The sequence below is a fragment of the Thalia democratica genome, chromosome 2 (assembly GCF_965202585.1).
Source record: "Thalia democratica chromosome 2, ktThaDemo2.hap1.1, whole genome shotgun sequence".
Classification (NCBI taxonomy): domain Eukaryota; kingdom Metazoa; phylum Chordata; class Thaliacea; order Salpida; family Salpidae; genus Thalia; species Thalia democratica.
The window spans coordinates 44257560-44284539 of NC_139166.1; the positions used below are offsets into that span (position 1 = coordinate 44257560).

Below are 26980 nucleotides of genomic sequence, written 5' to 3' on the forward strand. Positions count from 1 at the left end.
AACTCGGATAAATTCAACTGGTGAGGTTTACAGCTTTGAAATACCTGTAAGGCTATTTAAACTGTAAAAAGTGCACACATAATGACAAATGAAAGTTAGTAAGCATGTATCAACTAACTTTTTTTTCAAATAACTTTCATTTGTTATTATTTCCTTCACGTGGTCCTCGCTGTAAGTAGAGTGTTAGAAACATGAAGTAAAAACATCAAACTGTTAATGTTTTTGGACTTATTTTTATCATTTGAAACTAAAGTGCACAGTTATTTGTTTAACATTCTTAAAGTAAAAAATTAAATTTCTAAAAGTGTGATTTGAATTAGAAAAGATAACAATTATCAACAAAACTGTTTTTTATCATAATGAATTCGAGCAATTGTAGTTTAGGTTATGATTTTTGGTCATTAAAGAGTAAAACATATATTCGCAAAAATTGTTGGATCTTAAACAAACTTTTAAAAAAGTGCTTTCAGATCAAGCTTATATACTAAAATTCAAAATATCATTATACTTTTTACAGGTGCAATATTTTATAATTTCAAATGAATCATAAAAATACCTTTTTTAAACTAATCCAAGTTACAAACAGAAATACGAAATTATTAGACTAATAGTTAATAATAGATATAATATATGTTTTTTAATCCAACTGTTATAAATTTTATCTTCGTAAAAAGGCGTAAAAATATAAATATTATTTAAAAAGTTTGATTTTAGATAAAACCCTAAAAATTATATGCATTTAAATAATAATATATAGCCTTTTGTAAAATTTTTAATTAAAAATTTAATAATTAACCCTATAAAATTGTTATTTATATATATATTAATTTAAGACTTTTTCTTCTATTTAAATTTATAACAGTTGTTTTGTACAATATATATTGTACCTACATTAAACTATTGATCTAAAGTAATTATGCTTATCTTTTGTAAACACACATATTCAACTACTTTAGCTTCTATTCTTTTATTGCACTATTTATTTTTCTACGGAGCTTCGTTAATTTAAAGCTAACTTGTTAGCACACAGAAACGTATCTTAGTACAATAAAGAAAAACAGTTTGACGTTTTTTTATTCCAGCGAACTTGCTTCGCCAGGATCTTTCTTAACAAACGACAAACTTAAATTTTTGAGTAATTTTATTGTTAATACAATTTTCAAACTAACGATTTGGTGAATTTGATGATTAGTAGTCATAGACATGCAAGTAATTATCAAATAGAACAAATCGTAGTTGATTTCCCGAATTCTGCTTCTGCAAGTTGTCATGAGAGCTTTGCAACATCCTAATAGTGATTGAAAAGGTAGTGAGGTTGTGATGTTAAACAATATTAAACAAAAAGAAAATTTACTGATTTATTTTTGGTCATTTAATTTTTATATACCTTTTTTCCTACTAAAACATTCATATTATAATATCTTAACAAATATTTTTAATTGTTTAAATTATTTTTTCTTTTCTTAACATCCATACTATGTTGATTTTAAACCTAACAAAAACAATTTGACTAAAGATATGTAAAGAACTGCGTAAACTTAGTAGCTTTTGTTAACATACAAACAGGGTTGCCGTCCTTTTCAGCAAAAAAAAAAATTCTAATTGATCAAAATGTAACAATTCAGCATTGTTTTTCTCAGTCGGAAGCGGTGTTCTTCTTTCTTTCTTTCTTTTCTCTCAAACTATTCAAACCACTTAAATTCAGTAACGCGCTTGTTTTAGAGAGTTAGTGTTTAGCGCCTGAGTTGATAACACATTTAGTGCTTGCAAGTGTTGTGTTTGCATCGTACTTTTGTAAGATGGCGACTGTTTTTTATATGAACTTTTGAATTAAAGTAGCTTAATTTTGTGTCTTTCAGTCAGTAAATGTTGTATTTTGATCGCAGTTTTTATACATTGCAAATACACCTTTGTTTCTGAAACTCGAATTCTTTATATAAAATTAGTTTAAGCATTCTAACAATCTAACTACTTAATTAGGCTAAGCTTGAATGATAGTCTAAGATAATTCGCATTTCATAAGTCGACTTAGCTAAATAACTTAGCTAAGTCAATTCTAAACATTGAAATACCGTCACCGATATTGTTATAGCGCATTAAGTCAGTTAATATCCAGGTTCGCGTATATAAGTAACAACATTACATCGGTAGAACGGCAATGAAAAACTGATATGAGTCAGACTGAGCGTATCAGAAAAATTTATTATAAAAAATTTGTGCTTCCTTTTAATTTTATTTAGGCTTTTATATAATTATTAACTTAAACATCACTAAGAGCATGACTGTTAAAATATACCTTCACGACATATGTATATACAAAACTTATAAGTTAAACCTGTAAAAAAGCGTGTACAACCCAAAATACTCCATACACTTAAGACTCTTTTAAGTTGTAAATGGTGATTTCGGAGTAAGCACATTTAGACAACAGTACAAGACGTATTTTTTTTATTGATTTATGTTTTAGTTTTTTTTTCTTTTTTTTTAATAACTTTATTTATTTTTTACTCTCGTACAAAAGTGACACTTCGTGCAAAATTGACGCCGTGCAAAAGCGTCTTCGTGCAAAAGTCACCCTTTGTGCAAAAGTTTCCCTTCATGCATATTAGATACCTACCAGTGGTAAACATAGGTAAATTTTAAAATAACAAAGTTCAAAAACTGAACGAATTCTTTCTTACTTTATATCAAACTAAGATTCTACCCTATTTTTTTTTGAGTAGTTAAACTTGTCTGAATGACCTAAGTGTGGCAACCCATATAAACATTATGTCAAAAACAAACTTTTTATTTTTTAAGAAGCTTGGCAAACTTCTGGATCAAATAAAACATCAACGACTTTGTTTAGATAGCAGTCAAGACACTGTCACTGCATCTATCTATAGCTGAGAAGAGTATCTGTAAAGCAAACCGAAATATTTCATACTTTTTAAAGATTTCAGATCATCAAACTCAAGATAATACATATCAACCAGTAGTGACAAGATCAAGTTTAGTTTACTTTTAAATTTTCTTACCAGCTTACAAACAAAAAAATGTTTTATATGAAGTTAGAACTGCTTCAAATAATAACATTTTGATATTTATTTAAGTTACAATCAAAAGATTTTAAATTAATAATTTTTATTTTATAAAAACCTATATGTAATAATTAAAAGATTGTGTTATACCTTATTTAAGTATTATAACTTCTACTATAGTTTATATAATTGGTATTTTTATTACTTTTAAACGCAAAGATAGACAGACAAAAAAAACTAACCATTTAAGCAGCAGGTGAGGCGACATTCGAACGAACAGTTTGAAGCAGAATTTTACAAAATGTTTCTGAACAGCTTTTTTCCGGTGCATAACTTACTAAAAATATATAACAGAGTGCATTTCATTTTGTTTAAATTTATTTAAGTACTTTCAAATAGGACTCGTCAGAAATTGTTTCCTACTGGATTGCAATGAATACAAATTGAAATAAAATTATACTGCAGTTTAAATTTTTAAGATATAAAATGACGTAATAATCAAAAGTTTAAAATTAAATAAGTTCTAATGCTAAACAAAGTTCAACACTGAACGAGTTGAAAACACTTCAAAACACTTTCCTTTCGCTTGGTTATCCAGGTAACTTAGTTTCGAAAGTTATAACAAGAGCTAGAAGTTCAACAGCTTTAAAAATGATTGGCCCTCAGAAGTGTCCAGTATACTTAAAACTTCCTTACCTTGGAAATATTTCTGAGAGGTTTTCTAAGAAAATTTCAGAGGAAATAAGCCAAGTTTTCAGCTCTGATCATTTAAGAACAGTTTTGTATACTGATCGACCTCTAAATGGAATTTACAAAGATGTTTCTCCCACCCATGAAAAAAGTAACATCATCTATAAATTTAGTTGTCACTGTGGTAGTGACTACGTGGGAAAAACATCTCAAAGGTTCCATGTAAGAATCGATCAACATGTTCCGAAAGTCTTGAAAAAGTGGTTTGATGGCCGTTCTGAGAAACCAACTAAAAAATACTTCTCGGCGATTGGGCAACATTTGTTGGACAATCCTGAGTGTGTTAAAAATTATAAAAAGGACAATTTTACAGTCTTGGTGAGAGCAGAGAACTCTTTTCAATTGCATATTCTGGAAGCCTTATGTAATCAATCTTTAAGGCCCAGTTTATGTAAACAGAAAAAGTTCGTTTACCAAACTAGACTTTTTAAATCCTTATATTAGTAATTTTAAAGTAATTAGTTTCTTGTTAAACTTTGTTTTTAAGCATAGTTTTAATTTAAAAAAAAATGTTATCGCTTCTTTATTTAGATTGTTTTAATTCTACCGAGTTTTATTAGTATACCAAATTTGTTTAGCATTAGAACTTATTTAATTTTAAACTTTTGATTATTACGTCATTTTATATCTTAAAAATTTAAACTGCAGTATAATTTTATTTCAATTTGTATTCATTGCAATCCAGTAGGAAACAATTTCTGACGAGTCCTATTTGAAAGTACTTAAATAAATTTAAACAAAATGAAATGCACTCTGTTATATATTTTTAGTAAAATGTTTCTGGCTCAACAAATGATCCTATTATCAGAGCTGATTTTGTGGCTCGAAATTTTTTTAAACATACGTAAACTTCACATAAAATCTCTTTTAAAATATATAAAACAATATTTTAGATTTAAGTTAAAACTAAACTTCACATATTTTTAACGTCAATACCTTTTAGTTAACAAAAATAAACAAACTATCACAGCTTTTCCTTTCAGGCAATGGGGAGTCGAGGAGTCTTTTTTATTTTTTTATGAAAGTTTAAAATATGAATTATATAATTTTTTTGTAAATTAATTTTTGAAAACTTACTTTAAATATATATTTACTTCCTATTTGTTTCTTTATTTTTTAAGAAAAAAAAATAAAAAATTTGGCATAAAATATTTTTTATAAAAATTTCTGCACGTAAAACAAAATAGTTAAGAATAAACTGAATAAATTTGAAGAAGATTAGTTAGAAAAACTAAGGGAAATTGTTTTTATGTAAGTTTTCTTTTTTCGCCTTTTCAGTTTGCGCCTTCTTTAAGAAGCCTAATGAACTCGCCAACTTTAATCTTTATATCTCAAAAATTTCTTTAAACGTTTTAAATCGGTAAAAATTTTGGATAGGTTTAATAAATAAATATAAACTTGTGAAAATAAGGTGGACTCCCCTATGGCCTTAATCAGCAGACAGCAAATTGCGGCCCGCGGGCCTAATGCTGCTCGCAAAAACAAAACTATGTAGGCATCGAGATACCTTCAAGCAAAAAACGTACTTAATAAAACTATTTATATAAATTTTTAGCGGTAAAATTTTACAGTAAGGCTCTTAATCTAGTAATCGTTCTTTACTTTATAATATTGCTTTTTTAATCATATTTTTGATTAAGAAGAAGAGTTTTATACTGATTACTACAATAACTTTAAATTAACTTGGGCCCGTAGAAGACTTTTTTTTTATACAGAGAAACCCGGCGAACAATGTTTTCTAGAAAAATTGGCTTGCGACTCCTAAAAGGCTGTAAACTCCTGATGCATGTATAAATAGTCATACGAAAATGAATATATTGCTTAAACTTGTAACTAAACAATCTAAATATCTAGTAAGTTTCTTTATGACGTTTCAGCAAAAATTGTATCCAAAAGATATTTTGAAACGAAAAACATAAAAACAAACAGTAGCCTGTGTTTTTATAGTTTCATTACATTACAACCTATTGAAACGAATATTTCAAATGGTCAAAAGTCTTCGAGTTTTCTGGATCAAATCATGAAACAAATGGACGAGACAGTTGGGTCAATTGGCGCATTTAAAAATGTTCCTAACGTCAAAGAACTTCCTCAGTGTTGTTCTTAGGTTCAGTTAAAAAAGCTTGTTCTTAGGTTCAGCAGAAATAACTTTGAAGTTCCAATTGTGGACTGCACAAACAAAGAGGAGCTCTTAAAAAAGTTAGAGAAAAGGTGCAAGTGGAAGGTGACGCTTCCTTTAGCTCTTCAAAGCTAAATGCCACATAAAACATCAAAGAAGAAAAAGTCAAGTATGATGAGATCGCGTTTACTCTGGACGAAATTTTAAAGCCGTGGTCGAAGGTGAGCATCGAGAAGATGCGAATGATGAAAGAAAGAGAGCAGGCGGAAGTGACGCGACTGTGCAGACCAGATTATGTGTGCGACCCGGAGATCAAGGCAAAGCAGATCAGGTTCCTTTTGGACACGGAACTTTTCAAGCCGTGCGCGAGCACCACGCAAAAGAATCGGGTCTCAAAGTACTCAAAACTCGTGGAAGGAGGGAACAATAAAGATGTGCAAAAATAAGTGTCTTCTTCAAAAGCTCCGGTTGTTGCAAAGCGAAACATTTGCGGTTTCAAGACGAGCAAAAAGAGCCTTCGTGAGTTTGTTGCCAGCAAGACTGGGTTTAAAAAATTCAACATCAACAGAAGCAAAGCTTGCAACAACTTTAAAGCTTCTACAGCAGTGAAAAGGCAGCTGGCTTTCAAACACATTCGATTGTCATCGACCAAACAAAGTTCCGAGCTAGAAGACTGCGAAAGAAGTCACAACAAAAGTTGTTTTGCTATAGAACAGCACAATCTGAACAAGCAGATGACAAAATATACGAGAGATAAAATCCCAAGCCAGCCTGATTTCACTTGCCAGGCGAAAACGAAGCCTAGCTATTTTAATCGACGAAAAAAAAGAGAATGGTTAGAAGAACAAGCTGATAAAAGGCGTACCGTTGAATTCAAGTTTAATTCCCAGGCAAATATTAAACAAGCATCTAGAAAACTGATCGATGCAAAGTACGAAAAGAGTTTAAAAAGGTTTATGGACAATAATATCTAAAGCAAATTTGGTCAATCACCAGAAATCCTCGACAAAATTTATCAAACTTGTTCCTCTGACCAATTCTCGCAAGCGAATTTTTAAGTCTAAGATCTGGTTCAGAAATCACAAGTTGGTTAAATAAAGTGTTCAATTTTTTTCTTTATTTGTTTATTTATTATATTTTTTATATATTTATTTTAATAAAAAACATAGTTATATTTCTATAAGTGTAAAGTATTTTTACAGTTAAGTCTAAATATTTAACTTGGCAACTTCGATTTTTTTTTAGTATTTATCTTTGATTTTACTTCATACAGTCTAACTTTTTTGTTTAAAAAACTTTGCTTTTAAAAAAACTTAATGTTAAATGTTAAGCAGTTGTTGTAAGTAGTTTTAAAGTTGATACTTTTTTAGAATTAGTAAGCTCTTTATTTTTACTTTTTAATATTAGTGTCAGGTTTACAATATTAAGTTTATTGCATCTTTTTTACGTTTAATTTTTTTAAACTAATTTTTTTAATATTTATTCCAAATTTTGAAATTTCAAGGCTGAAATTTTTCTTTTTAATTTTAATCTTAAGCTTGCATTTTCATACTTTTTTAAATGATATTATTTAATTTTAGTGATAGGCTATATTTTAACTCAGATAAATTCAACTGATGAGGTTTATAGCTTTGAAATACCTGTAAGGTAATTTAAACTGTAAAAAACGCCCACATAACGACAAATGATATGAAACCAAAGGAGGTTGGCATGCCAACTTCCAAGGGTTTGTTTAGGAGGGTAGGAGGGTCAATGGTTGACTCATGGCTAAGAGATCTTTGGCTCTGAATGCGAGCACTCTTAGCCCGAGTTTGAATCCTAGTGTCTGGAAGACACTCTGGATTTGGACTGACCCGTGACATAGTTTAAATTTACTTTAATAAAAATTATTTAATAATATAAAATACAAAGCAGTTGAGATAAATTTATATACTAAAAACTTAATAGTAAACCAATTTGTAACAAAATATAAAAAACTTAAAATGAATAAAGTAGTTAAAATTAGACAAAAATTACAATAAAAAACTCAGGTATGAAAAAATCAATAAAATTTTATAAACTGTTATAAAATTTTATACAATGTTAACAAAATTCAAGAAAATACTTAAATTTGTCTAAAAACAATTTAAGTATCTTGCTTATAAAAAAAGTCAATAAAATTAGTCACTAGCACACTGGAAAAGGTGATTCTACTGGAAGACAATAACTTCACTCCAATTCTTTCCTCAGAACTCACACTACTCTCTCTAACAATGCCCAAGCTTACAATAATCCTTGCCTTGACTAAAGACTATTGTTATAGCAACAATTTCAAATTTCTTATACTATCACTTGTCAACATCTCATTTGTTGTTGTTTTTAGCTTTCCCAACAACAAAGTGTTTCCAATTAAAAAATAGAAAATTGGAATTGAATAACGTATCGTTACATTACCTTTCCTCTCTTTTTTTTTTTTTTTTTTTAAACATGCACCTATCTAATGAAGTATTGTTCTCAAAACAGTAAAACATATAAAAACACGCTAGTAAAGATGTGCAGTAACATCCCGCTTTCCTTCCTCACTCTCTTTAAGGAAAGAAAAGAATACATAGGTAACAAAAAACAAAATATGTATAAATAACGTCATACTAAGATTATCGACAAAACAAATAAACCAAAATAACAATCATGGCGACAAAACCCATAAAATCAAATACAGTTACACATAACATTACGGTCATGTAAAATGTCAAACTTCTGAACATAAATCAATAAATTCCATAGAACAGCAATTAATAAAGTTTTCATTTTTTTTGTTGTGTTTTAGGGAATTTTTTCAATGTTTACAGTTGTTGTTAAATTTGCTTGGTTACTGTAAGTTACACAAGCAAGATTTCATTATTTATTAAAACTTCCCAACACAATAAAAGCAAACAAAAAAATAGTTTTTTTATAAAATAAAATGTTAGAAAAAAATCTTTATTTTTGATATGTTTTTTTTTTGTGTGTTAATAAAATAATCTTAAAGCCAAAATTTAAGATTTTGTTTCAAAAATTGTCATAAATTTAACAAGCAATAATTGTATTTAATAGTTCAACTTAGATACAAAAAAGTAAGAATAAATAAAATAAAAGTAAAAAATCTTATTATCTTGTTATAAGTTAGTTTATATTTAGATAAACAAATCAACTCAAAAACAAAGCACATTTAAAACACAGAAATTTTTTTATCCCAAATTACATATAACTAGTTTAAAATTTTTAAAATAATTATAAGGATAAAATAGCTCAAAAAGAAATATTAATAATTTTGGATATTAAATAAATAAAAATAATTGTTACAGTCCAAACCCAAAATAATCCACCATACCATTGACCATGTCCTACTCCTCTGAACTATGGGTCTCTGCATAATTAACTGGCCCATGTGGTCTTAAATTATAACTATTAATACCTTCCAATTCATCAGTAAGATTTAACGGACCAACATAAGCTTTAGTATTTCCAATTGATACTTTCACAACCTGAGAATTTTTTATTATGTACAAAGAATGTTCTGTTGATTTATTTCTTACCACTTTGTATGGTCCTTCATACAACTTATCTAATTTCTTTCTGTTATTCTTTTTCAACCAAACATATCTACAATTAAAAAGGCCTGGCTGATAAAAAGGTGCATCATTTTTAGTTTTTCTGAACTTGCGGCTGACATCTGCCATGGAATTTACAAAGACCGCACATTCAAAAGGAGATGGTCTGGTGATTTGATGAATTTCATCGACTTCATCAAAAAGAAGTCGGCCACTTAAATTTAAAGAGCATCCAAATGCATACTGGGCCGGGGTGTAAGGGGAACCTTCAATAAATGAGTTGTTAATGGTGCAAGTAATTAATGGGAGGTGAAGAGCCCAATTTGTTTTGTCTTCAAGTGAACGAAAAGCCACATTGATTGTTCTATTCTGTCTTTCAACATAACCATTTGTCTGAGGCGTTCTTGAAGAGGTAAACCTTTGCTCAATTCCCAATTGTTTACACGCCTCTTGCAATAAAAAAAATTTAAATTCTTTACCGTTATCTGAAAGAACAACCTGAGGTACTCCATAATGCCCTACCCAGTTTTGTATAAAGGCATTCCTAACAGTTATTGCTGTTTTATCTGGTATGGGAGCCGTTACCAATAACCCAGTTGCTCTATCTTTTATCATTAGAACATATTGATAGTCAACTGACTTATCCAATGGACCTATAAGGTCTAAATGTAAAAATTGGAAACGTTGCGTGTTATTGGGAAAAAAACCTATGTTTGGCCTGTTATGTCTAGAAACTTTTGTCTGCTGACACGTGGCGCAGTTATTAACCCAGTGACTGATGTCATTCCTTAACTTAGGCCACCAGAAAGTTCTTGCTATGGCTTCTATGGACTTCTCAATACCCAAGTGAAGCCTGTTATGGGCTGCGTTGTACGCAGTCAGACGCAACGACTCAGGCAATATGACACGTTTAATTCCATCTTCTATAAAGAAAGCCATGTTTTCGTTTGTTGTGAACTGGACTTCTTTCTTTAAGAGGCGTGCTTGGTCAATAAGGCCTGGCTCCCTCCTTTGGAAAATTGCAATTGCCTCCCTATCCAAAGTTTTAGGGCTAACAGATTCTACATCTGAGCTTGAAATATCCAAATCATAAACTTCTGGAGTTATTAATTGCTCACTGTTATCAAAATCATCTATGTCCAGCTCACTGTCACTGGAATCAGATTCCGAACTACACAAGTAATCCGGATCCTCTTGGCGTGCTCTAACATGCATGGCTGTAATCTGAGGCGGCCTGCTTAGAGCATCTGCAACTGTGTTGTTGGATCCGGCTATGTGTGCTACTTCTGGATCAAACTCTTTTATCAGCATGATGTACCGTTGTTCCATAGGTGACTGATCTTTTAGATTATTGTTAATGGCCCCAACCAATGCCTTGTTATCCGTCCTTATCAACAACCTCCTGCCAAGAATTCTATATTGAAAGTGTTTCAAGCTTAAATAGAGAGCACGAAGTTCCTTATAAAAAGTTGACCTAACAGTCTTAAGTGGTGGCAATTTCTTTGAAAAAAATGCCAAAGGACGCATCTCCCCATTCTTGCCTTCCTGCTCGAGGACTGCGCCAACATGGGTATCAGATGCATCTGAAAATAGCATAAGTGGTTTGTTATGATCTTCATAAGACAAGGTAGTCGTATGTGCTAAAACAGCCTTTGTGTTTTCAAAGGCTTGAATATGCCTATCTTTAAGGTTAATTTTAGCACGATTAGTAGATTTTGGACCTCCAGATAACTCATTGAGAGGTGCAGTTATTTCAGCAATCTTTGGAACAAAACGATGATAGTAATTCGCAAGACCTAAAAAACGTTTTAGGTCTCTTCGTGTGGTGGGAATAGGGTATTCCCGAATAGCCTCAACCTTTGAGTCTAAGACATTAAGTCCTTCAATGCTAACAGAATGACCTAATAATCTAGTTTTGTTTTAGCAAGATTGCATTTGTTTGTATTTAGATATAATCCATTGTCAGACAATATCTTAAAAACTGTCTTCAAATGAGAGATATGATCTTCCTCAGTTTTGGAAAAAATCAATATGTCATCCAGATAAATAAATGTAAAAGTTTGACAAGAAATAAAAATACTTTCCATCATCTGCTGAAATCTGGTAGGGGCATTTTTCAAGCCAAACGTGCAACGTTTTGGAATGAAAACTCCTTTATGCGTGATTATTGCAGCATACTTTTGAGAACTTATTTCTATTGGCAAGCTGTAATAAGCTTCTTTTAGATCCAGGGTAGAGAAAACACATGTACCTCCTGGAATGATTTCAGACAGTTCGTCTATACGAGGTAGCGGATAAGATAAAGGACGTGTATGTGAATTTAGAATAGTGTAGTCAATGCAGACACGATAAGTCTTATCTTTCTTGGGTACACAAGTAACTGGAGAAGCACATGTATCCCCACTACCCCGGACTACAGCACCTCTCTCTAATAGATCAAAGAAATGATCTTTAATTACTTCTCTTGTACCACCGCATCTCCTGGCCTTGGTCATTTTAGGACAATAATTATCGACTATTATCTCTAGGGAATGATTGTGCTTTGGTGGTACAGTATAGTCAGGTTTCTTAGTAATTTCTGGAAATTTAGCAAGTAAGGCCTTACATCTTTCTTCTAAAGAATTTTTGCCTGAGTTTATCAGTTCGACACTGTTGATTGATGCAACTACAGGGCTGGGAAAGTCTGAAGCCACAAGGAGTTTTGTCTTCCGGCCTGAAATTGCTGAGCGTAATTGTGACTTGGCTGGCAGTATTGCTAATTCATTCGCTTTTAGAAAATCAAGTCCAATGATACCATAACCCCTTGACTCTGGAGTTATCCAAAAGGTATGTGTGAAATTACCTAGTTCACTAACATTAACTTCTATATCTGCACTCCCAACTGGGTGAATTACTGAGTCGCCTATTCCTTGGATACTCTTGCTATTAGGGAGAAAACATTTGTTAATACCATTAGTTAAAGATTTCGGTAAAAGTGATATCTCACTTCCAGAATCAATTAAAAATAAAACATTTGTATTCAAGTCTGCAACAAACTGAAGATTTTGTGGCAAATTATTAGGGTCAACAAAAGAGTTTTTGACCAATTTGAAAGTCCAGCGCAATGGACGCTCGGGAGACTGTTTAACAGTCTCTGTAAGAGGACTTTTAATCCCGCCATCTGATCCTCTCACTGCGACGAAGACGGGAAGTCGTTTTTTGTTGGACGTTGAGCTCTGATACCTGCCATTTCACACGTCCCCGGGGCAGCGCATTCATAGGCGTTATTCCCAAACTTTCTATGTCTGTGACAGAGAGTACTTAAAGTCCCATTGTTGCCTGTATTGTTGTGATTGCTATTTTGTCTGCCTTGATACCCATTGGCAACAGGGGTATTGTTTTGGTGTGTCCGACCCTGGAAATTATCTATAGGTTGGCCAATGACTCTAGTATCAGGAATAAAATTACAATCTTGATGGCCAAAATAGTTGTTTGCATTATTTTGGTAACCAGAGTTTCGGTCTATATGTCTATAGCTATTCATGTGATAGTTAGATTTACTCTTTCTTTGACTTGGTCTATTAACATTGTAATTAATATTTCTTGATGCCTCTATACTACGTTGGTGGTTTGCATCACAAATGTCCCTACAACGACGCTTAAAATTTTCTATATCTAAGCTTAAGATTTCTCTCATTTTACCTTTTAAGTGTTCAGGAGCTAGGTGAATGTATAAAAACTTTCTTAAAGTGTTAGAGTCTTTCATTTCTGCCTCCCACTTCGTGACTTCTAGTTCCAAAGCTTGGCCGTTTAGATTGTTGAAATCAGGTCTAGGCAGAAGAACTCTACCAAGCTGACCATCCCTATTTGACAAGTAATCAATAAGACTCTTGTAACAACGTCTCCCATACTCGACAGTAGTGTAAAAATTTCTTATATCTTTATGTGGCCAGACTGAAGTCAAAATTTGGTAGCGCAATTGAGAGTCAAAAATTTCAAGACTTCGGCACATATCTTCAAAATAGCTTATTTCATCTCTAGGGTTAGCGGTAATATCTATCTTAATAATAGATTTAAGTTCAGAGATCCTATTGCTTAAATTGAATCCCCTATAACCACCCCCTGGCAAGTTAAAGTCAACAATGTTATTGTAATTTGAGTCAGGCTTGGAAGTTGTCCTCATTGAGTTATTATCAATATGATTATATTCACCCCTGGCATTCATTAACCCATTGATTATTTTAGTTCTACTAGGACAGGTCTGCTGTAGAGGATCTCTGCAACTGGCTTGCATGTCAAGCTCAAGTTCATGTGCTTCTTTGTTTATTGACAACAAAGTTTTTTTCCTTTTTTGTAACTTTAACTCTTTGAGACGTTTAGCTTGACGCTCAATTTCTAACTCAACCATCTGTAATTCTTGCTCAGTTGTTGCAGATGCTAAGTTGTCTGAGTTTATGGCTTGACTAGTGTCTCGTAGCTCACTGGACACTTGGTAGGGTAGACAGACCTTAGTACCTAGGTGGGGAGAATTAGTTGTGTTGTGATACCCACCTATATTATGCATGCTTGAATTAACCTTGATGTCAGGCTGAAACTGGCCCACTATGGCTTGTTGACTGTAATTTTGATTGTGATTTATTTTAGTATTACTATTAATGGTATATGGTATATAATCATTATGGGTATCATGCATAAAGCTAGCCATGGTATGATCTGTGTGAAAATGTTGAGGGTCTTTACAACTTATGTTAGGGTTTGGTAAGTTGTCTTTTTGTGTCAGATGTGACTTACTTTCCCCTACTATTGTTTGTACATTGTTAATATCATTTTTAGTAAATAACAAATTGTTCTGAGTTGTGATGGCCAAATCTGAATTTGGTGAAAAACATGGATCAATTTGACTGGTATGGTAAGACCCACTTAAACTTATGTTAGGCTGATGTGTTTGACTGACCGAAAGGTCGTTATTCTTGTTCTCGAGGACGCCAATGAAACCAGAGGAGGTTGGCAGGCCAACTTCCAAGGGTTTGTTTAGGAGGGTAGGAGGGTCAATGGTTGACTCATGGCTAAGAGGTCTTTGGCTCTGAATGCGAGCACTCTTAGCCCGAGTTTGAATCCTAGTGTCTGGAAGACACTCTGGATTTGGACTGACCCGTGACAAAGTTTAAATTTACTTTAATAAAAATTATTTAATAATATAAAATACAAAGCAGTTGAGATAAATTTATATACTAAAAACTTAATAGTAAACCAATTTGTAACAAAATATAAAAAACTTAAAATGAATAAAGTAGTTAAAATTAGACAAAAATTACAATAAAAAACTCAGGTATGAAAAAATCAATAAAATTTTATAAACTGTTATAAAATTTTATACAATGTTAACAAAATTCAAGAAAATACTTAAATTTGTCTAAAAACAATTTAAGTATCTTGCTTATAAAAAAAGTCAACAAAATTAGTCACTAGCACACTGGAAAAGGTGATTCTACTGGAAGACAATAACTTCACTCCAATTCTTTCCTCAGAACTCACACTACTCTCTCTAACAATGCCCAAGCTTACAATAATCCTTGCCTTGACTAAAGACTATTGTTATAGCAACAATTTCAAATTTCTTATACTATCACTTGTCAACATCTCATTTGTTGTTGTTTTTAGCTTTCCCAACAACAAAGTGTTTCCAATTAAAAAATAGAAAATTGGAATTGAATAACGTATCGTTACAGATAGTTAGTAAGTATGTATCAACTAGTGATGTACCGGACCCGGATCCGGACTTTTTTTTTCAAATTAGAATCCGGCCGGAACCGGATCCGGACTTTTTTTCAAATTAGAATCCGGTCGGATCCGGATATCAGACAAAAATGGCAATATCCGGCCGGACCCGGACCCGGATAGTGAGTCCGGTACATCACTAGTATAAACTAGCCTGAGTCAGAATGAGGTTTTTCAAAACTGAACAAAAAAAGAACTTTAATCTAATATTAAGTAGAACAGCTAGCCACAAGGTTTACAAATTTAGGTGTTATTTACAATTAAAAATCTGAAATCAAGTTCTTGAACAAAATACACTAGAAAATTACAAAGTATTGAAAACTGGATCAGCTCAAACTCTTTCAAAATCTAAAAGAAAACTAGCCTGAGTTTTTATAAAAAACTAAACTAGCCTGAGGCAGTCCAAGATTTTCTAAAATTCCCATAAATTTTCAAACTAGCAGGGTTGCCACTGTTTAAGTCAATAAAACTAGCTAGAGTTAGTATAAACAAGCCTGAGTCAGAATGAGGTTTTTAAAAACAGAAAAAAATTACTTTAAACTAATAATCAGTAGAACAGCTAGCAAAGGTCGACAATTTGGTAGTTAAGTTGTGGACTGATTGTGGTATACTTAACTTATTAGTACTACCCATCATGATTAAATCCTACCTTATTTAATTAATATCTAACAAATACTAAATTCTAACTGAGACTACTTTCTATAATCAGAAACGACAGTTTTGAGTGATGAATCTTTTATATAAAACACAACAAGAAATACTAGCATATACAAAATTATTAATTACTTTGGTAACACTTTAAAAACTGGAAGCTATTTAAATCTATATCAAAAGACTTAAAACAATAAACTTAAAATTGAATAAAACTATTAGAAAACAAGAAACTGTAAAATTTTTAATAAACTATTAAACTAAAAACCTGGCTTAAATATTTAATCAACTAAACACCAGTTGAAATATTCACTTTTAAAACAAAACACTACGTACAATAAGCACTCACAAAAAAGTTCAAGATATTTTGTTGCTTCAAGCTGCACACCAAACTAACTAACTGCTTGCATATAAACTGCCTGTCATGTTCTGATGTTTTTTTGAATCAGTATTTAGTTTAAAACATTTCGTCATATGATTCTCATTGGCTCGTACATTCAACCGTATTAACTCTAAATATTCTCTAAGCTCAACTTTAAACAAAAAATAATGCAAGTATTCATTTTAAAGTTTTCAATTTTACAACATATGTAAAGAGTTGCATTTCTGAAATGTTTATTTCATAGTTTAAATGTAAAAAAATGTAAATTAGTCACGTGTACAAAATGAGCCAATCACGGTAGGTGTTTAATTTTAACTGACGAAAATTACTCTTATTAATTTACACAGGGTTTGTTTTTACAAAAATACTTTTCAGTATGCTCTTTTTTACTAACTAGATCCGGGTCCGGCCGGAACCGGATCCGGACTTTTTTTTCAAATTAGAATCCGGCCGGAACCGGATATCAGACAAAAATGGAAATATCCGGCCGGACCCGGATAGTGAGTCCGGTACATCACTAGTATCAACTAACTTTTTTTTCAAATAATTTTCATTTGTTATTATTTCCTTCACGTGGTCCTCGCTGTAAGTAGAGTGTTAGAAACATGAAGTAAAAACATCAAATGGTTAATGTTTTCAGACAATTTTTTAGCATTTGAAACTAAAGTGCACAGTTATTTGTTTCACATTCTTAAAATACTTAGTTTACAAATGACACATCTTTAAGTGTTATTTGTTATTTTGAGCTAAAAAAGGTACCAACCAGGGACGTGGCTTGGTACGTTTCTGCAAATCTACAGAAACTTATACTTATGTGCGAAAAAACTTGCTTATATTTCAACTTGAAAATACTCGGCTTTCTTTACTTTTAGTATTCATTTATGCTTAGTTATGCACACCTGAGAGATAATTTTGACATATACGTGCTCTTTAGCACTTTTAGTGTCGTAAAAAAATTGAACGAATTAAATACATCCAAATTGTAACATTTAGCGCGTTAAAGCTTTATTTTGTTAAAAAGCTACAATGCAAAATTAAACCTATTGGAAGCTGTAGCTTCTAAAATCAAAATCATACAATTTTATGCTACAAAAACTTACATAACTTGTTGTTACTATTGACTACGTTATCTGTTTGATTTTATACGTTTAAATGTTTGAATGAAAACAATATTAATGTTTTTGAGTTAAATTGTGATTTTTTTTAATGAACGTTTTCTAGGTTTACACAAGTGGCATGACATAAAGAGTCATATGGGGTGTGGAGCAAAATAAATTGCCTTGTATACAGTTATCACTCGTACTTCAACAATAAATTTTTGATGTATTAACATAACTGCATATTTTCAGACTAAATTCAATAATATTAGAGGTAGTTTAAATTGCTGTGTTCCCGCTAGGACGTGTTATTTCAGATGTTTTAGTTTTTGCAGATTCGTAACTTTTTTGAGCTAACTACGTCCCTGGTACCAACTATACATAATTTATGTTATTATTCATCCATTTTAACAGAACAATTTGGTGAATATTGGTATATTACGTATAACTTAACGTTATAATTAGCTTTTAAATAAGAAAAAAACAAGGAATAAAAGTATTGCAAGTATAAACAGTTTTTGAATACTTCAGAGAAAAAGTACTTTTATAAATATGATTATTTATTACTTAAGTGATGCATCTAAGTTGGGCTAGTTTACGTTCAAAGATTGGAATATTTTAAAGTATTTTCTAGTTTTCAAAATTTTGACTCGTTAAACTATAAACAGTTAAAACAAACCTACATTATTAAGAACGTTCACTCTCTCATCTCTTAACTAGTATGCAAAATATTTTGACTTCTTGTGTTTATTAAACTAATTTTTTTTGTTAGTATTGAAGCAATTTATTTCTTAAATTTTTTATTTTATTGCTATTTCAACCGTGTTTGTCAAAAATTTAGTAATATATTATTTTACAATACAAACTTTTGTATAACTACACTTGACTGTTTGAGATACTTTTAAAAATAATAATTAAACTAGTTTTGAAATAGTTCCCGCTTATTAAAACTATCGACTTAAATTCAAAAGTAGGTTTACAAATAATCGAATTCATGTTAAATAAGTTGTTGGTTCTTTGCATACAATACCAAAACTAAACTCTCTCAGTATAAAATATTCGATCAACTAAAAACATAAAAACTTTCTAAATTTATATTACTTTTTGGTGTTAACTTTAACAATTCGATGTTACTAATATAACTTTTTTGAATGTATACATTTTATAATGCATTTCTTGTGTTGCATTATTTAAGTGTGTTGCTAATGTTCAATGTAAAATGTTGGCTGCAAATTCAAGGCGATTCTTAATGGTGTAAATTTTGTTTACGTTTGTTTTAAAATTTAGCTACTGTAAACTTCCTACTAATTTTATTTGTTATACGTTTGGTTAGGGTGGGTCAAGGAAAAGCGGTCAGATTTAAAAATTTGGTATAAATAGGGGTTAAAATGTCATTAATGTACTAACATGCTATTATCTTATCTCATTTACAAAATAATATTAATAATAAACTTTTTAAACATGACTACTGCTGCCGAACTAAAGGGAAGCTTCAAAAACTTTTCATTCAAAAAAAAAGGTTATAATTATATGCTACTGTACATTTACAGTGCAACACTAAGTTTACATGCCCAAGTTATAAAACACAATATTTTATTAACTTAACAATGAATTTTGTTTTACAAGTTGAATATTCCGCAGAAGATCACTACTAGCTTTAGTAAAAACTTAAAATCACTTCCTTTCTTTTAACCTAGCAGCTTAGTTTAATTTTTTTTAATTAGTTTTTCTATGGTATAGCTTATTTTTTAAAAGATTTCCAAGCTTTTCTAACTTTAGTAGTTTATGTTAAATAACGTTTTTTAGATCAAGCCATATATTGCAAATATTTTTACTTTTAGAAATGAAACATATATATGTTTTTTTGTTATAACTCTTGTTCTAAACGAATTTAAGTCCACCAGTAATACTTATTTAAAACTTTTTAGTCTTTAATTTATTGTTTTTAGAAAAAAACACATTACAAAACTGAAAACTCACCAATGATTAAGCTTAACTAATAACCAACGCCTTTCTTATATATTTAGTTAGTTGTTGCCTAAAAGTTTTCATTTTGTTTTAAAATTATTCAAAACTTTTATAAAAACAGCAAAATTTTCTTAATTAAAATGAGATAGATAACATGCTATTGATTTTTAGTGATTTAGACTTTAAAAATTTTCTAAGTAGTTATCTACTATATCCGGTCAAATTTGATTTCAGAAAAAAGTCCTTATTTATTTAATTAGAAATAACCTAAGGAAGATAAACTTAAAACGTATTTAAAATAAAATAACTAAGTTAGTTCGTTTTCATAAAAATTTAAAAACAATTATGTTTATAAGAAAATTTCGAGTTATTTTGTTAAGAAACTGAGTTTGCGTAAACTTTATATCTTTTCAGATAAGGTTATCCCGCTTTTTAAGAATAAATCTAATATATAGCCATCCAAGGTTTTATTATAATAACCCAATGTTTATACTTTTTTAACAGCCCGTGCAAAACATCTTATAAATATGTGTACGATAATACAAAATTTATTGCGCAAAAATAAAAAATTAATACTTTTACCAGGCACTCCAAGTTCCGTTTAATTTAAATCCTGTTATTTTCAAAACCTTTCAATCGTTCAGTTGACAAAAAAACAAGTTTTAAGCTAAATGTACAAAACGATTTAAAAATTTTTTGATATAGCTTAATGCGCTCTATTAACATTATTATGGGGACACCTTTGTTTTGCGATCAAAATGTTAACAATTCTTTTTCAAAACCAATTATATATGACAAATAAAAGAAGAATTTACATAGAGATAAGACACAAAATTTTGGACGGAATACATGAAACACGGGAAAACTCGAAAAATAGGACAAACTCAACGCCTAGATTCTTTGCGATAGCACATGCACTGTTTTCTAAAAGTGCACAGAAGATTTGAAAAACACTGTCTTTTAAACAAATTATTTCGAACCTTGAATGCAAATTTTAACACCTTTTACGAGAAGTTTTATTAAATATTAATTTACAAATTGTAAAACTTAAATAAACTTTTCTTAAAGTTTGTTTGGTTTTGAACAAAATATGAAAATTCATTTTTATGCATGAAAATTTAATAAACACTTAAACTTATATGTTAGAACAGTTTTTAAAGAGTTCGTAGACAAGTTATTGTAAAACTACAAAGGTTTGTTTTTAAGAAAGAAGTAACTTTTTTTCTTTGATTTTTATGAAACGTTCATTACTTTTCAAAATCGTTCAGTTAAAAAATTTCCAAGTATAATTTTTGAAGACATTCAGTTGTTTGTATGTTTTGTAAGTATTCATTTATACTATATAAAGATTTTATTCATGGAAACATATTTATTTACTTATACCTCATATTAACAAAGTTTATGCCTAAAACATACGAAGTGTTTATCAATTTATAAGTTACACCAAGCAAGCCCATTTCAAACCGCGTGCTACATCCACTTGCTTTCTTGCACATAACTTGTGCTTTCAGTCTTATATTACTAAAAATAATTAAAATACTGATAATAACGTGATAGACGTGGTATTTTGCCATCAATTTCTTTTTTAAATTGTAAATACGTTTAAAAATATTTGCAAAACTAATTTTAATTTAACCATCAATTGGAGTTAAAATACTGTATTAAGTAAGAGTTAAACAAGTTGTTTGTTTAAAAAAGCTCAATTAATAACTAAAACGATTAACAGTTTTTGTTTAGGTAATAAAGATAGAAATAAAAGCATATTAATTTAAGATTGGAGATTAATTATACTTAACAATTTACAAATTATAGTTCTTAATTTTAAACCATTGTTTATGATTCGTTTACTTAGACGGACTTTAGACTTACAAAAACTAAGCATATTTGAATTTAAAAAAAAACACATTTAGTAAGTATGTTTATATCATTTAAAGCATAGCCAAATTGTACTAATCTATTTAAATATTTATTTTATTCATTTACATATAAACAGAATTAACTAGATTTTTTGAAAAGTTTTTAGATTAAAGTTTTTTTTTCGGCTTGATATATAAAAATTTCTACAGGTGATGTAACTTTTTTTAAAGTTTGCATTTATAAAAATAATCTTAAATGAGACATCGAAAATATCTTTATACGGATAAATTACCAAATTTAATGAAACTAACAACTAACAAATAAAAAAGAAACTATTTTTAAACTTAAATTTTTGAATTTTTATATTATTCTACCAGTTATACAAAAAATAAAGTAGTACAACAGTTAAGGTTTCTTAAAATAAATAAAAAAACTTTAATCAACATACGCAAAGACATTTAAAGTAACACATTATATTTATAAATTTGGATAAAAAAATAACTGCTAGTGAAAGTTTACTCATGAAACAAACTTTTTAAGACCTTCAGTGCTCATAGATTTAGGCCTTTCTAATGGTAAGCCTAAAGCACGGCTCCAGATGAGCTGAGCTAAACAACCCAAAGCTCTTGAAACTCCAAACAATACAGTGTAATACTGCATTTCTTTCAATCCATAATGCTGAAGCAAGACACCGCTGTGAGCATCTACATTTGGCCATGGGTTTTTAGCTTTTCCTTGCTCAAGTAAGATATCAGGTACTAGTTTGTAAAGTTGCCCAACAAGCTTAAACATTTCATCATCAGGCAGATGTTTCAAAGCAAACTCACGTTGGCATGTGTAACGAGGATCAGTTTTTCTAAGGACTGCATGCCCATATCCAGGAACAACTCTGCCACTTTTAAGTGTGTCCCAGATGTACTTGTGTAAAACTTCATCAGTTACAGGCTTACCTCCAAGTTCTTTGTACACTCCAGTGAGCCACACAAGAACTTCCTGATTAGCAAGTCCGTGAAGGGGTCCAGCGAGGCCATTCATAGCAGCAGCAACACTTAAGTATGGGTCAGACAATGCAGATCCAACCAAATGAGATGTGTGAGCGCTTACATTTCCTCCTTCGTGATCTGAGTGAATTACTAAGTACATTCTCATCAATTCAACAAAAGTAGGATCTGTAAATCCAAGCATGTTACAGAAATTTAATGACCAATCAGCGTTTTCATCAATTGTACCTTTGAATGATCCTTCTTTGTATAAGTTGCGATAGATTTTGGCAGCAATGATAGGAATTTTTGCAATCAAGTTCATTGAATCTTCATAAACAAGCTCCCAATATAACTTTTTGTTTACACCTTTTGAGTAGGCCTCCATAAATTTAGACTCAGTATTAAGAGCAGTAAGGGCACAACTCAGCTGAGACATTGGATGTACATTGTTAGGCATCTGATCAAGCATGTTTACAACGTGGCTTGGTAGGGCTGCTCTTGAGGCCCATTCTTTACTCAGCCAGTTAACCTGTTCTTGAGTTGGTACCTGCCCTGTGCAAAGAAGCCAAAAAAGACCTTCAGGCAAAGGCTCTTGGCCTCCAACAGCTTTTGGGAGTTGATCTTGACACTCGGGTATACTTAAGCCACGAAATCTAATTCCCTCTTCAGGATCCAACACAGATGTTTCCCAGACCATACCTTTGATACCTCTCATTCCTCCATACATCATGTCTACGGTTACTTCACCAACTTTAGTACTACCATGTTGTTTGCGGAACTCAATAATCTCTTTTTGTTTTTCAGGTATTTGCTGTTTTAAAACTTCTTTCAAATCAACTGGTGCAGCAGCACTGCTTAATGGGCGAGCTGCAAATGATCTCACTGCAAGTTGACGCAATAACATGGATTTAATCATTTTTATACTCAATCCAAAAAGTTATAAAAAGCACCTGAAACACATGTTTTGTTTATATGATACTCATTCATAAATTTTTTTTGTATTACTGCTATACTAAAATATAAGTTTATTTATTTAAATGTTTAATTTTTTACAATTTATGCTTTAGAAAATGTTTGATAATTAAATTTCAAAAACATTATGCAATAGTACAATAATCAATTTTATATTTAAGTAGCATTTTAGCTTAAACAACTTAACTTTTTATACTAAACACAAAATTTTTAGTAAGGTAGTAGTTTAAAATCTAAATTAATAAGCAAGAGTATAAATTAAGTTTTTGTTACATGACTATTCAAATCCTAAAAAAATAACTTTTCTATGGACTACATCTGTAAAAGTACAAATGCTAATGTATTTTATAAGAATATGATATTAAAAAATATAAAAAAACAAAATTCTAAAAAACAGAAAACTAATTATTACAAAAACTAGCTATAATTTAGTAAGTTTAAAAACTTTTATTCGCCATATCTCAAAAAAAAATTTAAAATTGAAAGCATAAAATTTATACAGGTCTATTTACTAAGATTATGATGATAAATAAATTTTTTGAAATAAATATCTATTGATATAGAAAATTAACACTACTAAGAAATATTGAAACTTGAATTGTTTTGCACCCAAAAAAATATAGTTCCTTGAACCACATGAAAAATGTAATATATTTTTTAAGAAGAAACTATCTTTTAGTTCGTATTTGTTAGTTGCTACCACGAGAGTTATCTGATCATCCGACAAGTCCTTTAGAGAAGATATTAGCAAATTTTTTCCAGTTTGCTGGAAACAATTTTCTAGTAATAGGCAACAGATTGGACAGAAATATTTTCAACACCTAGCGGAACATCTCAAGCAGGTTAACGTGGTGATTAAGTGCCTACAAGACTTATTTTCTAGATTTGGATTACTTGAGGAGATATCAAGTGATGGAAGACCAGAATTTTTGTCTAGTTCAACTAAGGAATTTCTTAAAACCTGAGATGTAACACATCGAGTAGCTTCAGCATACTATCAAAGGTCAAATGGAAGAGCAGAAGTCGCTGTAAAGCAAGCAAAAAGACTCCTAAGGTCCAATGTTACCGAATCAGGTAGCCTAGATAGCAATAGACTTTTAAGAACAATGATTCAGTTGAAGAACACCCCTGACAGCAACTGTAAAGTATCCCCAGCTAAAATTATATATGTGGACGACAGCTGCAAGATGGTTTTGCTTTTTTAAGCTGGACAAGTTTTGTAATCCTGTGGTGCGATGTGTATGTAAAGAAGAATGGAATTTAAAAGAAGAAGCACTGCGTACAAAATTTGTCAAAAATTAAGAAGCTATCAATCACAAAGCTAGAAAGTTGCAACCTTTGTACGTTAGCAGTAGGTGTCAACTGCAGAACTAGAGCAATAGCCATCCGCGTAGAACTAGAGGTGCTTCCACATGATCAATTTGTGGTGAGAATATGGCTCACGGAGATTGACACAAAGGAATAGAAGGTTTTAGTGGTTGTACAACCCAATCTCAACAAGTATTGATGCAAAGGCAATTTATGGTTGGCATCAAGATTAACCTAGCTCACAAGAGAACAATGTAAGTCATCAATCTCCTGATTTGCCTTCAATGTTTTAGATGACTTGAATAGTACCAGAACTGATAAGACAAATGAAGCTGATGGGGATCATAAGAATGTTGAGAAGAGCACACTATTGCTCCTATGGTTCCCATAAAAAAGAAAGTACCACTTGCTTTGCGTAGGTTAAAAGACTTCAATTCCCCAGGTCCAAACTGGTGATATTAACCAAGCAAGAATGGATTCACTTTAAATTGGATATGTTTAATTGTGTAGCTTTTAATTGTAATGTTTTTTGTTTTATTTATTACAGTTATATTATTTATGTGTTTAAAAAAAATCCTTTTTTTAAAGCGCTTCCTATGGTTAAAGCTTATTGAATCTTTTTATGATATAGAATTTATTTCAGTTTTTATTAAATGCTTTTTGTTACTAATCTAGATTCCCTCATTTTAGCTTTGTTTTACCTTAAGTTTATTTTCCTCAAATGAGCTGAAGGGGATATAGAAAAATAGAGCTTGAGCTCATTTTAGTTTATATGTTTATACTTGTTGTGTTTCAGATATTTTACATTATTATTAAATTCACTTAATTCAACAAGGATTTATTTTTCAAGTATACAAAAACAAATTCAAACTTTATTATAATAGTTATGTAATCATATTGTTTTTAATCTTTTACTTTTTAATTAAGTTTTACAATAAATTATTTAAAAATCTTATCTATTAATTTCAATTTATATTTAACTTAACTTCAAATAGGTCAAGTTTTTCAATTTAAAATTAAAATCTTTACACAGATTATCATGATTCAATTCTTTATGATGTAACTATTTTTAGTAAAAATTTTAAATTCTTATACTTAGTTAATATTTTTCCTATACTAATATCAGTTTTTATTAAGTTTATTTGAAAGGATAGCTAAGAAAGCATTAAGTAAACATTTAAAATGAGTGTTTTATGCATAATAAACTTTCTCATTAATCTTCATGCATAATCAAAATTTTCACTAATGATTCACTCCGTACTTTAATCTTCAGTTATTCACTATGCCCTTTATACAAAACTAAACTACAAGAGGAAGGTTTCCTTATTATTTAAGGTCGCTAGCTCAAAAAATGATGGAAAAGACAGATTTTTAGTGAATTTTAAAAATTCAAAGAAAACTGACAATAAAAAAATTGAAGTCCATACAATTAAAGACAATGTTTTTTACTATAAATCTACACCTCAAAAACTAAGTAAAATTTTTAATTCTATAAATACAGACTTATAATTTATACTTTAAGCTTTCATATAGGAATCATTTTCACATTTAGTATTTAAAAAAATTTTTACTCCCTATGCCCTTAGTATCTTGAGAAGCACTGCTATTGGTTTGGACATATTTATACATGATATTTTTAAGTCACTAAGATTAAGGGCATAGGGGGCATTAAAACGGCAAATAACTAGATATCACTAAAAATCTATCTCATCCTACGTTTTTTGAGATAACTACCTCAAATTTTCAGGAAGTGTTCCTTACAATATTTAAAAAAATTGTTTTGGAACAGATTTTTAAAAATAAAATTCTTATTACAAAAAAACTAAAAAAAAATTGTTTTTTCGGTTTGTTTTTTATATAAATTTTATTTTTTTCAATTTATTTAAAATTCTTTCCAACAGAATTTTCTAAATATATCAAGGAACATTTCTTGAAAAGTTGAGGTAGTTATCTCAAAAAACGTAGGAGGAGATAGATTTTTAGTGAAATAGTCTATTTTTGCCGTTTTAGTTTGCGCCTCCCATAAAGATCCTATTGTTGCCTCCGACTTTGACCAGCTATATCTCAAAAATTATTTTGAATTTTTAAAACCTGTTAAAATCATCTTGTAGCCTAGTAAAAACTATATAAAATAAGATTAAAAACCAAAAAAAGGTGTTTACTCCACCCTATGCCCTTAAGTAAGACTTTAAACATCTGAGGGTTGCCACACTTTAGGACAAAAAAACTAGGCCGAGTTTAGTAAAAAACTTGAAAATATTAATTTTATCCCTTGGTGCAATAATGTAAAAGCCAGTGTGCATTGTACACAGTAGTGTGCCCATAATACACTTGAGTGTGGCCAAATTTTTTTAAATAAATTAATATTACCAAATAATTGCATAAGAAGTCTTGTTTTTTTTTTCACAATACTTTCTAAGTTATTAATGAGATTAAATATGTCATACAACTATCAAAATAATTAAACTTTAAATAAATATTTTTTATAATAATAATATTCAAATTAATTGCCTACTGAGCATAATTTTTTTATCAGTTATCTACTAA

The 26980-nt window shown here is 30.3% G+C and overlaps 1 protein-coding gene across 1 annotated transcript; it reads right to left on the reverse strand.

The window, feature by feature from the left end:
- Positions 1–21452: 21452 nt before the first annotated feature.
- Positions 21453–23099, reverse strand: LOC145830108 (citrate synthase, mitochondrial-like). Its single transcript, XM_082937997.1, has one exon. It carries the CDS (start codon positions 23067–23069, stop codon positions 21690–21692), a length of 1380 nt encoding a protein of 459 aa, XP_082794123.1. The 5' UTR covers positions 23070–23099; the 3' UTR covers positions 21453–21689.
- Positions 23100–26980: the final 3881 nt, after the last annotated feature.